This window comes from Pangasianodon hypophthalmus, chromosome 28 (genome assembly GCF_027358585.1).
Source record: "Pangasianodon hypophthalmus isolate fPanHyp1 chromosome 28, fPanHyp1.pri, whole genome shotgun sequence".
NCBI classification, from domain to species: Eukaryota; Metazoa; Chordata; class Actinopteri; order Siluriformes; family Pangasiidae; genus Pangasianodon; species Pangasianodon hypophthalmus.
This window is the reverse complement of record NC_069737.1, coordinates 3,079,182-3,096,539: the sequence shown is the minus strand read 5'-3', so window position 1 is coordinate 3,096,539 and position 17,358 is coordinate 3,079,182. Positions and strand designations below refer to the sequence as shown.

Below are 17,358 nucleotides of genomic sequence, written 5' to 3'. Positions count from 1 at the left end.
GTTTTTCATCAGTGTGAGCATTAGCGCAGAGAGCAGTGTGACCTCCAGGCCTGATGCTGACATTAACGAGAAAAATAATATTAATGATACAAGAATGGGGTGTGTGTGTGTGTGTGTGTGAATCAAATACTTGACATTTTCACACTAAAAAATATTTATTTAGTTCTTTTTGCTGAGGATTTTGCCAACAAAGTGCTAATGAAGCACTGTTTGAACATTAGCTAGCTGAATGTTACTTCTCCAGCAGTATCTATTTCATTTTTAATAGCTAGCCATGGTCTCTAACAAGCTAGCTAACATTTAGCTAGCTGTTACATTATTATGTACTATATAACATTAGACTACTGTCATCAAAATTTAAACCAGTAGCCAGGTTTGCTAGCAAGCTAGCTAACTATAACTAGCACTTAAATAAAAGCTATTAGCTAGGTTCAGTAGGCTTTTGAACCCAGAAATGCTTGTCACTGGAGTTATTTTCATTTTGAGTTAAGAATCTAGACGTTTAGCCACATGATGAAAATCTACAAAATATTTTTTTTTTTACTGTTATAAAATAAAAATCATTCACCACACTCGCTTAGCATGAAATTTTGCTTTTATTTATGCACAATAATAATTTAGCAGTATTAGCTAACCACCCAGCAAGATTAGCAAATGTTACTTCCCCAGCAGGACTCATTAACTTTTTTAGAAGCTTTAGCTACCATTTAGCTAGCTATTATATTATATATTTAAACCAGGACCTAATAAGCTAGCTAACAGTAGCTAATTAGCAGACTATATCACATTAGACTTTAATTGTATCACAAAATTTAAACCAGTAGCCAGGTTTGCTAGGAAGCTAGCTAACTATAATTAGCGCTTAGTATTATTAGCACTTAAATAAAAAATTATTAGCATCTGGAAATGGTTGTCACTCAAGTTCTTTTCATTCTGATTTCAGAATCTCAATGTGCTTTTACATAAAAACAATTTTAATTTTTGCTTAGAAGAATTTTTTAAAATTAAAATATTAGAACAGGTTACAGTGTACTGATTGAAAACGTGCAGAATCTTATAATCGATACGCTGAAGTAAGGAGAAGTTTATTTTTATGGAAGGAGTCTCCAGTGTCAGCACTTTGTAACATTTTCAGACACGGGGAAAGTTATTTTTAGTATTATTAAAAGAAAGAGAGAGATAAAAGAGAGGCTGGTGACGGAACGACTGTTAATAGTTTCTATAACGCAAGTAAAAACAGGAACTAGCTTGTTTTGTGGACGTTCCGCAACATTAAATGTAGCTATAAATGGATAAAAAATATGACGAGTCATTCTTAAAGAGGTAAAAAAATTTATTTCTTGGCAAATTGCTGTGGAGTAAGAGAAATAAAACAGTCTGGGATGTAATGTTATTGAGAAAACTTTGGTGTAGTAACAGTACACTTCATGTCCACTTTATCACATCAGTCGGTTATTGATTATTTTCCCATAAAATCATAACTCACAAGTGTTTTATTGCTTACTTATGATAATATTGTCACCTTTTCTAGGTGAATTTTGTTAAAGCTGAAACATTCAGGATAATTTGGATTTTGGTGGTGATTAGTCAATGTGATTTGATAGGACAATTGCCAAAAATGTCCACATGTCATGTGACCTGTGTGTAAATACTCACTAAATAATCATCGTAAAAGCAGTAGGAACAGCAGCAGCTGAGGTTTTGTTGTGGTTTTGTGAAAGAAATTTCAATCAGAGGAGCAGAAAATCCTGTAATCTTCGATCGTGCATGTCCGATGTAGCTTCCTTCGTCCTTCATCCCAGCTCGAGTTTCTTCTCGGAACATGTTCTATGGAGTTCCTTTGCTGAAAGAGCTCAAGCATCCAGCGTCTCCCATCAGCACTTTAGCTCATTAGAGTCATCTCTGACCTCACCGGCAGGGCCGATTGGATTTCACGTGTAACATGTTTAGTTATTGAGCTCTTTTTTTTCCTCACTGACCCTCTCCGTGTGTAAAAATATAACGTCCTGACTATGGACGAATGATAAATCGCTCCTGGGGACACTCAGGATACCGTTTAGCTTCGGCACGTGGAGGGGTTGGGGTTTAAAATTGAATAATGTTTCTGTTCGGTGCTTTCAGCAGATGACGGTGAGCCGGAACTGAGCGGAGGTTAAACCAGTGAAGATCTTACAAAGGCATCGCAATTAAAAAAACATTCAGTAAAACCAGAGAATGAATCAAACCTCCAGTTTGAGGTTTTTTGTATTTTTTTTTGTTCCACCACTAAAAACGATTCAATAGCGACGTGTGTGTGTGTGTGTGTGTGTGTTTGTGAGCTGGAGGATATAAAGTCGACTGGTGGTGAAAAAGAGGCCGGATTTGTCATACACAAAGCACAAAGAGATTTTTCAAAATAATTTGAAGCTTTGAAATGAGTCTAGTCCGTCTCCATTAGAAGATAATGTTGCTTCTTTCAACAAAATAAATACAGAAGAAAAAAAAATATCTTCTTAAAAAAAGTGGTTTCTCAAGGGTTCTTTGGATAGATTAGGTTCTCTCACTGTCATTCAGTTCCACACAGAATCTTCATGGGTTCCTGAGAGGCACAAAACGAAGCACTTGTACATATTATAGTACTTAGTACTTTTTACCTTTATTTTCTTTCTTTCTTTTTTATTTACACGCACGGATGCATTGCCATCGTACAGCTCCAGGATCCCGGAGCTCGGGTTACTGTCTGTGTGGAATTCCCAGCTCACACCCAGTGTTCCAGGGATAGACTCCAGATCCACCGCAATCCTGATCAAGGATAAAGTGCTTACTGAAATTGAATGAATGACTATATATATTGTTTTGAATGTCACTCCCTGTGCATTGCCTTTTCTTTCTGCCCAGACTGATAGAAACCGGACGAGAGCGGGCTCCAATGGACTCGGTCAAATTAACAGTATGCCAGCAGCAAATCACACCTGGGCCAGCACAAAAATTTTAAAAAATGGCTTGTGGAAATCAGGGTTTAATCAGGGGTTACATTATGAAAAAAATGTCCACGCGCCCTATTAGAGTTAATAAAGACTTTACGCAACGACAGCTAAGAAAACCTGAGCTGTACTGAGCAAGCATGAAGTTCACTCTCTGCTTCCTCCTGCGGTTCTACTTCAGAAAAAACACTGGCTCACCAAAATGCTTTCCCTGTGTGTTGAATTAGAATTATAGTTACACTAGATAACGACACTGTTCCTTCAGTCAGTTCAGAGCTATTTGGACGATAGTATATCAAACTCCGCTCATAACAAGACCAGCGGCCCGTATAGAACAACAGTACAAAGTCTTCTTCTAAGATTAATGCATGAAGCAAATCTTCTCTTGCTTTTTTAAGAGACAACAAAGACTGCCAATCACTCTGTTCTTCAGAAATGCTGGTTCCTGCGTTCCTACAGCCGGAGTTACTTCAAGTCCCTAATTCTGAGCAAGAAAAAACACATTAAACCAAGAATGAACATTAATTTCTTCAATAAGTACCTAAAATTATCAAGCACTTAACAAAAAAACCCACACTTGTATTCTGTGTACTAATGGACTAACACTTACCTTAGTTTGTTAGTATCTTTACTGGTATCTCTATTTACATCATTATGGCCATTACTACACTTAGTTCTTATCAGCTGTGCCTCATTAACGAGTCTCATTGGAGGTCTATATAAACAACTCACAAATACACATTGCGAAGTCTTGCCAATGTTTGTCTTGACCATTATACATCGTATTTCTTACTTCCGACTTTTGTCTAATCTACATGTCAGCGTGTTTGACCCATGTATGTTTGACTACGACTCTGTCTGATGATTTGGATTTGTTGTATCCTAACACCTCTGCCTTCCTCATTACAAATCTGGTCTTTGGTAAGCACGTTATCCTATTCAGGCGGATCCCAGGAATGCTGGGCGTGAGGTGGGAATACGCTGTCAGTGCAAAAACAATTCATGCTATTAGAGTTAAATTTGGGAGCTGAAGAAAAGAAGACATCAATCCTCAACTTACGATCTCTTCAATAAGCACTTAAATGAATATTTATAAAAAAAAACAGGCACGTGTAGTCTGTGTGTGTTAATGGATCATCAGTAACTCTGGCTTTAGCTTGTTGGCATTTATGAGGTTTGCATATTTTGATTTTGGTACATTTGGTGAAGTGTGAACACAGTTTTTGAGCCTGGGAGCGATCTGGAGACTCGATCTCTGGTCCTCTTGAAAACAGTGGAACCGTGGTGTGGTCCACATCAGGTATGGAGTGCTTTATTCCAGGTATTTGTTCAACATGTCAGGTTACTTCCTGTTTCAAGTTCGGTGACGGGTTGTTATGGTTATTGATTTATGAAAACCAGACTTTGTGGTGCCTTGCACTGAGATCATTGCCATGCATCCAGAAAGTGCCATTTGAGGACAATAATTATAAAAAAAAAAATAGTACAAAGCTATAGTGCCTACAGTCTGCAAACCTACATGTACAAAATCGCGATATGAAATTGCACAATCAACTCACAATCTGAAAGGAATTCTTCTATTTTTATATTTATCGCATTTGCCTTTATCCAAAATGACCTACAACTGAAGAGTTGAGGGTTAAGAGTGTTGCTCAAAGGCCCACCAGAGGCAGCTTGGTGGTTCTGGGATTTAAACACATGACCTTCCATAGCCCAGTAGCACAATACCTTAACCGCTAAGCTACCACTACTTTCAATGTGAAAGCAAAACTCCGCCCCCAGATGAGCCCAGAGTCAGTCCTGGGTGCAGACTCGCGCTTTGGAAGAACATGTTAGCTCTTCCAGAAAACAAAGCGCTGTCTGTATAAGTGCTATAAAGATAATGTAGTGATTCTTTTATAACAATTCATGAATTATGGATCAGGTGTATTGATAAACTCCACCATAAGCTCTTTATGTCCCTGGGCAGATCCATAAAAACGTCTTCTTAAGATCTGGATAAATCCCTGACTTCGAAGAATCTGACGTGTATTTGTGCTATGTGGCATGTATTTTTTTTATTTATTTTTTTTTTTCCCATTTCTATTTTCCAGACCAATGTTATATGCATGAGCTAGTAAAATATGTACATATATAATATTAATGACACGGCTCTTATTCCCACCAGACTGTGGAAAACCACAGACAGCATCATTTATATCCCTCTGAAGGAAAAGCTCTCAGGCTGGAAATATCTGCAGATTTAGCAAAAACACGGAGACGCAGCGTAAAAGTGCAGTATTTTATTACCAGATTTAGTCTGAGTTGAGATACGGTGGAGATTTCATTCATCTTCTCTTGTCTTGAAGAGAAAATGCAGCTGATCTCAGTATAATCGCAAAATAACTATAGTGAACGTTCTGTAGGTAATATAAGTGAACCTTCTACTCATTTTTGTGCTGTTCTAGGAAAATAATCAACGGCAGAATGGTGCAACGAAGCGGAGTTACCGTTACCATCCTGAAGTTGATTATTTCTCTATAACGTCACATCCTGAAGCATTTTATTCCACTTGCATCACAGTAATTTGCCAATGATTACATTTTTTTATTAATTAAAGAATGACATTATACTTTTTATCCATTTATAGTTATGTATAACGTTGTGGAACGTACACAAGGCAAGTTAGTTCCAGCTATAACCAGTCGTTCCCTCATCAGCTTTTTTTTCTGTCTTCAGGTTAATAAATAAAAAATGCAGAGATTAGACTATGACAGTTGGTTAGCAGGACACTTTTAGCTGCAGAACCTGTTTGCTAAACTAGCAGGCTAGCTAACTTAGCTCATTTTAAAGATGTACAAATTTCTTGTTAGTATGGTAAGGGTTTTTTTTTTTTTTTTTTTTACATGGTTGGCTGCTGCTCGATAAATAGTGAAATACCAATAAAATCATGCTAGCTTTGCTGGAACTTGTGTAACTAGCTGGCAAGTCTTTGTGGATTGCCGGAGAACGTGTGCGTTTTTATGTTGCATATCCGTGTATATTCATAAGTCCTGCCCTTTTTAATGAGGCTAAAGATGTAGAGATGTTGCTAGACCATTTCTTTTTCTATGTAAGTTATTGGTTAAAATTTACACATTCATGGATACTTTAACTTTCAAATGTGACAAAAAATTTTCCTTAGAGAATGCGAAATTCTAATCAGAAAATAAATCAATTCAAAGAATCTCCTCGTGCTCAGTGTGATATTATATAAATTTTGGCTTTGTTTAATTTCTGAGCACGGCCTCTTAGCATCTCCCTCGTTACTGGATGATTACTTTTCTCCTCCACACAAGACAGCTGTTGCGTAATCCGCTGAAATCTGCAGTAATTACAGACACCGAGGGCCTTCACTTTTGTTTCTCTGAAGCATTACAACACCTACACTAATCTCCACATTTTCCCACTAACAGCGAGCTCCTTTTAGATAATTCATTTAAGACCTGAAAGCTTCATTCTCCCCGGGTGCTGTGTTGATTATTTCATTTTACCATGTGATTCACCGGCAATGTGGTGATGAAGCAGGCGTAAAGTGAGTCACGTATCCCACGAACATCTGTGTGCTACAGTGAGCGACGTTCACTCCAGCACCTTCTGCATCCTAACAGGCTCTCGCTGGTTTATTTTTAGAAAGATTGAACCTCCTGGGAGCCAGACCTTTGGAGATGATCCTCGATTATACAGAAATCTTCAGGGAGCCATTGTGAAGAGCTGAGGTCAAAAGCAGCGTGTAGCGGGTCTTGTAAAATGAGGTCAGGTCTTGACACCTGTGATTAGATGAGCTCATGTAAACTTTAAAGTTTGGGCTCTTCGGTCCTGCAGTGGGAGGTTAATGGGGGGAATTTGTACGCTCACTTGAAGCTAGAGCTCGGGTGCAGGTTTATACGCCATCTGGAGCCCGCGATGCGGACGAGAACACAACACAACACAGCACACGGCATCTGCTTTCTGTCAATTTGCTTTACTGTAATGCGATGCGTGGTTGAACAGCCTCTCCAGGCACCGGCACTCCTTCTGGAGTAACGTCTCCTCTCTGTAGAACGATATTTAATTCCTAATTATGTGCCTTGCCTAAAGCCAGGAAATTACAGAATTAAAGAGGAGTTAAAGAACATTATCACTGTTCATTTTATGTCATTTTCAGTAACAGTTAAATTGTAACGTCATATCTGTCAGCACTTACTGTATTATGCAGTGACTGATGTTTGGCTGCGTCCCATTAATTCTCTCCTTAAAAGGCAATCGATTGGCTTGGTAAGACTAAGATAAAATCAGTTTTCTAAAATATTAAAAAGTCCATTAAATATGCAAATTACACTAAAACTATTTTATCATCTGAACCAGTTCTGTCTGAATTAATGGCTGTATTCAGCCTCTGCGTCTGTGAAGTCCAAGAGAAAATTACGCCTCTTCTGAATCGGGTTACGCACGTGTCAGTTTTCTGAGCTCCACATTCACATTATTAAAATCACCCGTGTGGCGTTCACGCCTCCGAGGTTGCCAGAGTTTTCTTGAGTAGAAGCGTCTGAGATTGAGTTTGTAAATAGCGTCTGGACCACCGCCTTTAAACACAAGCACTTCCCTTTAAGCCCAAAAAAAGAAAAGAACAGAAAAATGCGTTTTGTTTTTTTATTTGCTATCAAATGTAATATGATATTCTATAAAAGCCAGATAAAATTTAACAATGAAGTGATAAAAATGACTAATATGATGATATAAGAATGAGAAGATGGCGAGCATTGAAATAAATAAATAAATAAATAAATAAATAAATAAATCTATCTTATAGGAGTCTGGTACATTGCCAGTATATACACATTACATTAATTGTAGCAAAATTTGGTGGAATTTAGCAGTACGGCTTCCACCCTTGTTATTTGGCAGCTGATACATAAAATAGCACTTGATCCAGCACATGCTTTTATTATGCATTTTATTTTTTTTATATTACACGCTGACAGTTAAAGGTGTAGTCAAATTAATGAAGCCATGAGATACTAAACCGAGGCCATGAAATGGCAAGGTGTGCTCAAGCTACTGGATTTTATCATGCATTTAATTTGCTATTGTCGAATTAATAAAATAACGCCAATCTTTCTGTTCATTTGACACTCTCCTGTAAAAAAAACATCTGAGGTCTGAAGATTGATGTACACAGTTTTGGTACTAAATCTTCACTACATGTTCTTACCTCAACTCTGAATACGTTCGTGAGGACAAAAATGATTCAGCTTCCCGTCAGCTGCTATGGCTGTTTTCTGTCATGTCAATGCCAAATTCGGCGTCAGACTCCATGTCCCAGAATGCACCTCCACCTATAAACATGGCCGCCATGGACTCCAATTTCCTGTTCACACGCTCAAGTTCACCCGATTACTGATTGTACTCACCTGGACTCATTCACCCCTACACACAACGTAAGCACTCTCACAGCACTAGGACTTTGCGAAGTATCTGTTCAGCTCTGTTTACGCATCTGACATAACGAGCCTTTGATTCATGTTTGCTTGTTCTGGGTTTTTTTTTTTTTTTGCCTTCTTGTTTATTGATCATAGTTTTATCCTCTGAATACTTGTTTGTACATCACCTGACCCTTTGCCTGTTTCCGGATTTTGCCCTGGATTTTGTGATTTGGATTTGTTTGTGCTTGCCAGTCTTTATTTTTAATAAAAGAATCCACTGCATCTGTCACCATCTCTGCCATCTGACATTTTCACCTCGGCTTCGTCCTTTTGTCCATTTCATGTCTTACAGTGTCCACTTTTAAATCTGTAATAGAGATAATTTTGTGTATTTTTTTCTCATCTTAACACAAGCTGTTCCTCAGGGATCGGTCTTAGGACCGTACTTTTTCCATCTGAATAATATAAATGAATATGTTACAGGTAAGAAGACCTGTAAATGTCTTAAACGTAATTCTGTATTGAACCGAGAGCCAGCTACAGTGGAGCAAATGGGAATAATTTGATTCCAGGGTTTGACTTGAGAGCTCCGTGTGCTACATTTTGCAAGTACTATAATCTGTCAGTAAATTCTTCTACAAGCCCCAGACACAAGAGCGTTAAAAGGATCCGGTGGAGAGACAATGAAAGCATGTTTCAGTATTTCAGATGCATAAACAGTAGGAGATGGAGACAGGAAGTGTTCCTTAGGGAAAATGCTGTTTTATTCAGGGTATGGAGAAGGCATCCGAGACAAGGCATCAAACGAAACTCGGAGATTTCTGACCATGGCAATAGCAATGTCAAGTTGTGAGACAAAATCCATGCTAAAAGCACCTAAAAGTCAAGCAGTATAGCATTAGTCTTATTCTGTAGTGGGTTTGTAATGAATATAAATCTGGGTATCATCATAAAAATGAAAAAAAAACATGACATCATCAAGGAGTAAATTAAATGATCTGGCGTTTCCTTTCCCTCTGACCGTTTCTTTTTTTCATCCATGCTGTTCCCTCTTTGGAACCTAGTCCTAGTTTTGATTTTTAGATCTTTAATGCAGTTGTTATAGATGTTTTCTGTAAAAACTTGGACTTGGGTCTGACTTATTGCCAGTTGTGCTCAGACTTGGGCATTGGTCTAGCTAAATACGTTCTTAGTCTTGAACTGAGAGTTTGTAAAAGATAATGTTTGTGTTGTCTTTTCACACACACAAAGTTTGACAAGAAGTTATTCCTTCTTCTAGAAAACAGCCCAGTCATTGGTGCAATGCATGAATGAAGCTAACTAGTTGAAGTAAAGACTTGATGGTTTTCAACTTGATCCATTTCATTTGGACTTGATCTTGACTTGATCTCGACCCCCTTAACACTCGCTATTTGCTCGATCTCGGCTAGTCCCGGTCTTGGACTTGACAACGGTGGTCTTAACTCCAGCCCATTAAACGTTAAACATTTTTCTCTCAGAATATTGCTTGATTACTAGTGTATTCTTTTGTACATTTTTTTTTATATTTATCATTTTTGTATAGTGTCCTTGAGTGCTAAGAATTGTTATAACATGTTATAATGTTATATATAACATGTAAAATGTATAGTTTTGCTTCACGTAACCCCTGAGACTCCCAGGTTATTATTCAGTTATTCAGCTTAAAGCCTATTCATCAGTAATTATTAAGTATTATTCAGTACCTGGAGTAAAAGTTTTAGGAAAGGTGTTCTGAGGGTTTAAGGGTTAACAACAGTTTGAGGTGAGTGTGTGATGATTTAGATGTGCAGTTAGCGTGATGCTAAACTGGTAGCTATGAGCTTCCCTTGGTTGTTAGCTACATGAGTGCTGTAGCCCAAGCGCAAAACCGTAGAAGCAAACTTCGGACACCAGATGTCTTGGTTGATTGAATATATTTGCAGAAGGGGAATATGATGTACATTTTGTTTTTGACTTTGCTTTAAGTGGCTGTTCCAGCTCTGTTTTTATATCGATTCGATGCAGAGGTGTGTGCAGAGGTGAGCCTGCTGTTCCTGTGTACTAATTACTGCTCGCTGCACCGGGCTCTGCTGCACTTTGGGCTCTGCAGGCCGACAGGATTAGGCTGTGTCTGAAAGTTTGGTGGTATTGATTCTGGCTGTAATCAGCGCTGGCAGCAGCTCAGCTTAGGGCCGGTTTGTCTCCTGGGCACGATTGGTCAGAGTAAACAATAAGCCGTTCACTCCGCAGGATTTTACACCTGCCTACATTCTGTAAGTTTATACAGAACCTGCAGAGTTTACACAAAAAACAAAACATTTATTTTAACCCATAAGTGCATCTTTAATGATCTGATAGTTATAATATCTTACACTTTTTTTAGCAAACTGACAATAACAAACAAAGCAGTAAACTAAATTACAGACGTCCAGCTAAACGTTTCTGAATCCTGTTTATTTTAGCATATTTTAAATTATTTCAAATGCTCAATAAGTCAAAACAGTTATACAGTAAGTGAATCAGTGTGGACCATAACACTGTCGAATTCTCTGTTCTGATTGGTCAGAAAGTGTTGATTAGTTTTCCATAACAGCAGCTCTGACAGTAGTGCAGGTTTACATGAATGCATTTGGTCTAATACGTTATCGCTTCTATAGTGACTTATACGGAGTGGATGCATCACATAAAAATGTGTTTTAAAAATGTGTGTAATCATTGATACAATGAAGTTTTCTGTAAGGAGAAGTTTGTTTAATCTTTATGGAAGGAGCTTTAAGGACAAAGGAGTTTATGCTTTGCAGTTAATGTGTTTTTTTTTGGCTTAATGGTGAGGGAGCGACTCTTTATAGCTGCTATAACATAAGTGAGAACAGGAACTAACTTGTTTCGTGGACGTTCCATAACATTAAATGTTAATAAACAGATAAAAAGTATGATGTGTCCTGCTTTAATAAATAAAAAAATGTGATTATGGCATGGTGTAAGAGGAATAAAACACTTCAGGACATGCTGTTATTGGAAAATAATCAACTTCTGAAGTTGTGACAGTGACTCCGCCTCGTCATGACACCCACTCGTTGATTATTTATCTGGTTTACATTCATATGGTTTGTTCATTTTGTCCTAAGGGTGTGCAAACTTTTGCATATGTTTGAGTTTGAGGGGTAATAGCTGTAAATATGGGATAGATAGATAGATAGATAGGTTTTAATGTAGATAATGTGGATACAGTGGAGTCCAGACATCTGAGATTACATTGAAAATCCGGGAATTTTCTTTTTGTTTTTCATTTAAAACTGGAAATTTTAGAATTTTGAATGCAAAAGAGAGGAAATGTTCAATATCTAGAATGAATGAATATCAAAATATGAATCAATATTGAAAATTCTGCATTTCTAGACCAGTGTGTGTAAATTTAAGTAAATTAAGATTTTCCCAAAGTTTTATCCTCCCATTGTTCACGAGTTCAGACGACATTCCGATGGATTTTATCCGACACGGAACGTCGGGTTTTACACAAACTCATAGAGTCTGACAGCAGGAAAAACTGAAGCATTTTCACTCTAGTGCTCTCAGACATTCGGACCCCACTGTATAAACCATCCCTCTGCTAACCCCTTTTAAATGAATTTTCCAGAGATTTTCCGTGGTGAATATGAACACAGAGGAGCGTACCGCTGATGTGAATGATCTATTACGCCTCCTTTATTAAATCTCCCGAGCAGAAAATCCACAATCGGAATCAATCGGATTGCTGCTTATCCAATTTTAGACTGTCAGCTCTGCTATGATGAATATCAACGAACATTTATTTACTCATTCATACATTTTCACTCTGGCTGATCCGGAGAATCCAGGGAACGCTGGGAGCGAGGCGGGAATACACTCTGGATGGGACGCCGGTCCATCACACACACATTTCCACACTTACTCACACCCAGGGGTAATTTATCTTAGCTAATCCAACAAATGGCATGTTTTTGGGAAATGGGAGGAAACCAGAGTCCCAGAATGCAATGCGGCTACATGATACAGTTGTGACTCGGCTAGTTAGCGGTGTATGAGATGATTAGCGAGATGACATTGATGGTATTACTAGCATTAGCATGAAAAGCATTAAAGTTGATGCTTTGAAGCTGATCTGTGTGAGCAGAGTGTAAAGATGAGGGCGTAATAAAAGAACTAAAGCGCCGCTGCATCGCTGTCTTTAGGCAGAGATGAAGCAAGGTTTCGAAGGCAACATTATCAGCAGGTGGTCCAGTGGCATTGTGGGTAATGTAGGGTTGTGGGTCCAGTGGCATTGTGGGTAACCGTTAACTCAACTGAAAACCAACCGTGTTGATGAGAGGTGGATTTTTCCTTTAAGTGAGACCTGTTACAGTGGCAGAGTGTGACTTTAGACCTTTCAGAAATCTTACACAGCTCTGATTTGATGAATTCTGGCGAATGTGCAGATTTTGTAGAAGAAATCCACAGTGGAAAGAAATGGAATGACTTTGACTGATTACAAAACCCAGAGTAAACAAAGAATGGTTTAAATCTTAGGGAAAAATCGCCAGAATTGAAGGAGGATTTGCTTTTGTTTACGTTATTTATGCATTCTCATTTTTTATGTGAAACAGAGCTAAAGTTTACATCATTTGTGCATTTACTTCTCATTTTTGGTGTGAAACAAAGCTAAAGTTTATATTATTTATGCGTTACTTTATGTTATTTACGTTTATGTTACGTTTTTGATGCATTTACTTCTCATTTTTGGTGTGAAACACATCTAAAGTCAGTTATTTATGCTTTATATTACGTTATTTATGTTTATGTTATTTATGTATTTTCTGTATTTTTTACGTGAAACACAGCTAAAGTTTATGTTATTTATGCATTTACTTCTCATTTTCGGTGTGAAACAGCGCTTAAATAACAGCCTCACCCAGAGAAAGCACTAAAATAACTGAATCAATGCACGTGTGTGTTTCTGGTTGTTTTTTCAGTCTCAGCAGAAATGCATCGTGATCTTTGCTCTCGTGTGCTGCTTCGCTGTCCTGGTGGCGCTGATCTTTTCAGCCGTGGACGTGTTGGGAGAAGACGAAGACATCCTCAACGACGATAACTGCAGCGATATCTGCCAGTAAGCACTTTATCTTTAACAATTATTTCTATCACAGACAAATTTTTTTTTTTTTTTATTATTTTTTTTTTTTAGAGATTAGGACCAATATATTTTTATTTTCATCTGTTACAAAATCTCACACACAGTCTCACTGAGTATTTAATTGATTATAATTTAAGAAACAAGATTTTTTTTTTTATCAGGAATGAAATATGAAAATTAATGTGAGTACATTTAGTATAATTTCACATGATCGGAGCTTTTTCAAGCAATTATTGGAGTAATTTGACATGATGTGAAAAACACATGAAGGTCCATTTCACCATGTGATTCCTTGAACTCACAAAATCAAACACACAAGACATGATCAAGAATTATTCACATGAGGAAATCACGAAAGAGAAATAAAACCACATCAACTTCATGTGAAATAAATACATAAAAAAATTGCATGTGAAAATAAAACCATATTGTATAACTATTTGTAAAAAAAAAAAAAAAAAAAAAAAAGAATACATAAATAAAGGTATTTACACATTACGTGATATTTCCACCCCAACGTTGATTATTTTTCTACAACAGCACATCCTGAGGTCTTTTATTCCTTTTATACCTCAACAATTAGCCTTGAGAGAAACTGCAAAACACAAACTCCTCTATCACTGACACTGGAGACTCCTTCCATAAAGCTTAAAGAAGGCATCACCATCTCAACAATTACATGTTTATCTTTGCTAAATAACAGCACGTTTTGTTGTGATAGTGGTTACTATAGAAACGGTGAATTGGGAAAGGAAGCACATGAGATCCAGTGCTCAGTGCTCGCAGAAATGAACTGCTCTCTCTCTCTCTCTCTCTCTCTCTCTCTCTCTCTCTCTCTGTCTCTCTCTCTCATTTATGACAGTTTCTCTGCTTCACGCTCACTTTTGCTGGCCGATATGACGATATAATATTGATACTGCAATTAATTATGTCATGATACACTGAGATATCGTGATATATATATATTTTTTTAACATTTTTTAAAAATAGCAATTTATGAACGGATTTGAAGCAGCTCATTTGACTTAAAAATTTTGTGGCAATTAAAATTGTCAAATTCGTGATTCAAATTTAATAAAATTATTTAATTTTTTAAAAAACATTGTAGTTTTTAAAATGCAACACTACTGGATTTGCTGGCAGTTGGTTAACAAGCCTAAATATCGTGATACGTACTGTGTCTTGTGCATCGTAGAAATGTCTTCAAGTATCATGACATGATATTTTTGTCGTATCGCCCCACCCCTAACCCTCGCCAATAGCTTCAGGTGTGTGCAGTTCGCGCTCATATGTAATGACCCTGCTATAAACGCTGTAAAATGTTTTATTATTAAGGTTACTTGTTTTGTAGAAAGCTGCTCTAGCTACACTTCTTAGTATTTTGCTATTATTCATAAAATACAGATTGCAGTGTTGTTTGTTCAGTAGTGCGACACCGTACACTAGGATCACGTCACATGGAATCAGATCATGTTTTAAGATTAACGAGCACAGCATCAGACCCGATCCGTATAACTTCACTGCTCCACTGCGATAACGCCTCGATGTGAGATTGGCTATTAGCGCCTGATAGCTGGAGTGACCTCGATCTCATCATCATCATCATCATCGTCGTCGTTGTTACCACACTCTCCTCCAGAGCTCATAGCTCATGCAGCTTGTTACCGAGAACATTATCCAGACTCAGCCATTTCCCTCCTCTTCCCCCGAGCACCCTGGCCTCCATTTCCTTCCTAATAAGTGTACAAAATGCAATTTGGAGCTCCAAATTGATTCGGCTCGGGTCCAAGCGGGAGGCGGGTCCTCTCTGCTCGTTTGTGGTTGTCTCTCAAAAGCAGGAGGTGAGGAGTGTTTTCAGGATTGAAGCGCTTAATACAAGAAATGTCAAAGAGAGCTCTGACTGTGTTCGATAGGAAGCGAAGAAGCTCCGAGTAATCAACGTTCATTTTGTTTTTATGTAACAACATGACTCACTGTTGGCAGGAAAATATTCATCTCCATCTTTTTTTCCTGTTTACTGCACACACACACACACACACACACACACACACGTTGGCTTGGATTTATTTATTTTCCCAAATATAGAGGCTAATATTTGTTTTTGTGTGTGTGTGTGTGTGTGTGTGTGTGTTGAGAAGGACAGAGGATTTTGTGGGTTTCTTTCAGTAACAACACAAGCTGTGTCTTTTTTTGTCTTATTGTCTTCAAGACAGGGATAAAAAAGAGGCTGGTGAGGGAAAGACTTTTTATAGCTGCTACTTCTTTAACGTAAAAAAAGTGAAAACTCGTTCTGACCTTCCTTAATGTAAAATGTAACCGTAAACGGATAAAAAGTACGACTTTAATAAATTAAACCTCATAAAAACGTTGGCAACTTGCAGACCTTACTGACCTGCAGTTTTCTGAAAATAATTTGGAAAATAAAGGAACGTCAGAGTAACAGAGTCACTCTGCTTCATCACGCCACCGTGTTGTTGATGATTTTCCTACAACAGCACGACACGTAGTGTTCTCTTCCTAATAGCTCAATTACATGCTGTGATGTAAGGTGATTACTGGCAGGGCAGTAAATCTAATCGTGTGGGTTTGAATATCATTGATGGAGGTTGATATTGATTCAGAACCTTTTAATGGCATGGTGTGTAATGTAATATTAAACAGTCTCGGTCATTCGGCTTGAAAAAAAAAGACTCGTTAGATTTACGTTTATGATTTTTATTCGGAGAGAGATACCGGGAGATGGTGTATCGACTGTGTGTGTGGAAATCAAGCAGATGACAAGATGAGGTCTTTTGCTCATACATGCATAATTGTATTAAGTGCAGTTTGAGGGCGTAATTAGTTACTAAATCCGATTTGGACTTGATTTAATGTTGCATTTAATGGAGCAGGAAAATAACTCCGAGCCATTTGTGAGCTCTGTTCAGCTCGACTCGTTTCAACTCTCAAATTCATAGAAAAATGTACAAAATGTATTAGATCTGTGAGGAAATTCCCACACTGCATCCCGGAAAAAATGAGAAGGACTTGGGAAATTTAAGTAGAAAGTGAAGTTTATAACGCTATGATGCTGTAACTTAATTCAAAACTAACTTGTTTCTTGGACGTTCCACAACACTAAATGTAACTATAAATGGATAAAAAGCACAACGTGTCATTGTTTACTCAATAAAAATGCTTAGTGTTGGCAAATTGCTGTGGTGTAAGAGGAATAAAACACTTGCTGTTATTGGTAACAGTACGTCTGTCACTCACCACTCCGTCGTTGATTATTTTCCTTTAACAGCACAACACAGAGTTGTGTATTCCTTACGTCTACAACTTGTATCATTGTGTAATCATATAACCTTAAAGATATTGTTTGGTTGAGAGTCAAATGTACTCGGTTTTTCGAAACTAATCTTTTTTTTTTTTCATAATGAGTTACAGACTTCTCGTTGTAGCTACAAAACCCTTTTCGCCATTATGAATTGATTTATAGTTTATTGGATTCTGGATTCATTAGAAACTTGTCCAAACCGTCAGGGAGAAAAGCAGCGCAATGCATCTTGGGAATATCGGAAAGTTCACAAGAGCAATACCTCAGAAAATCCCAAAGTGACAATTAATCCGAGCTGCACGTTGCAGCTCAATACTAACGGTGTTTTCTGCCTCACAGCTCTCATTCAAAATAAATTTCATATTACAGACGAAGCTCACGAGTAATCAATAACGCACAGGAAGAAAAATAACGAGCTGCTGCTTTCTGTCTGTAAACACTCGTTTATTCTCCGTTTCTCATACTCCTGGTGATGCGCCACTTCATCAGTTTGCTGAATCAGTC

General features: G+C 37.7%; 1 protein-coding gene across 1 annotated transcript in view; it reads left to right on the top strand.

The window, feature by feature from the left end:
* Positions 1-17,358, top strand: part of LOC113545787 (inactive phospholipase D5) — a 41,402-nt gene that overhangs the window by 9,284 nt on the left and 14,760 nt on the right. Inside the window, exon 2 of the mRNA XM_034301330.2 lies at positions 13,375-13,511. Coding sequence (XP_034157221.1) covers positions 13,375-13,511 — 137 coding nt within the window. The remainder of the gene's footprint in view (positions 1-13,374; positions 13,512-17,358) is intronic.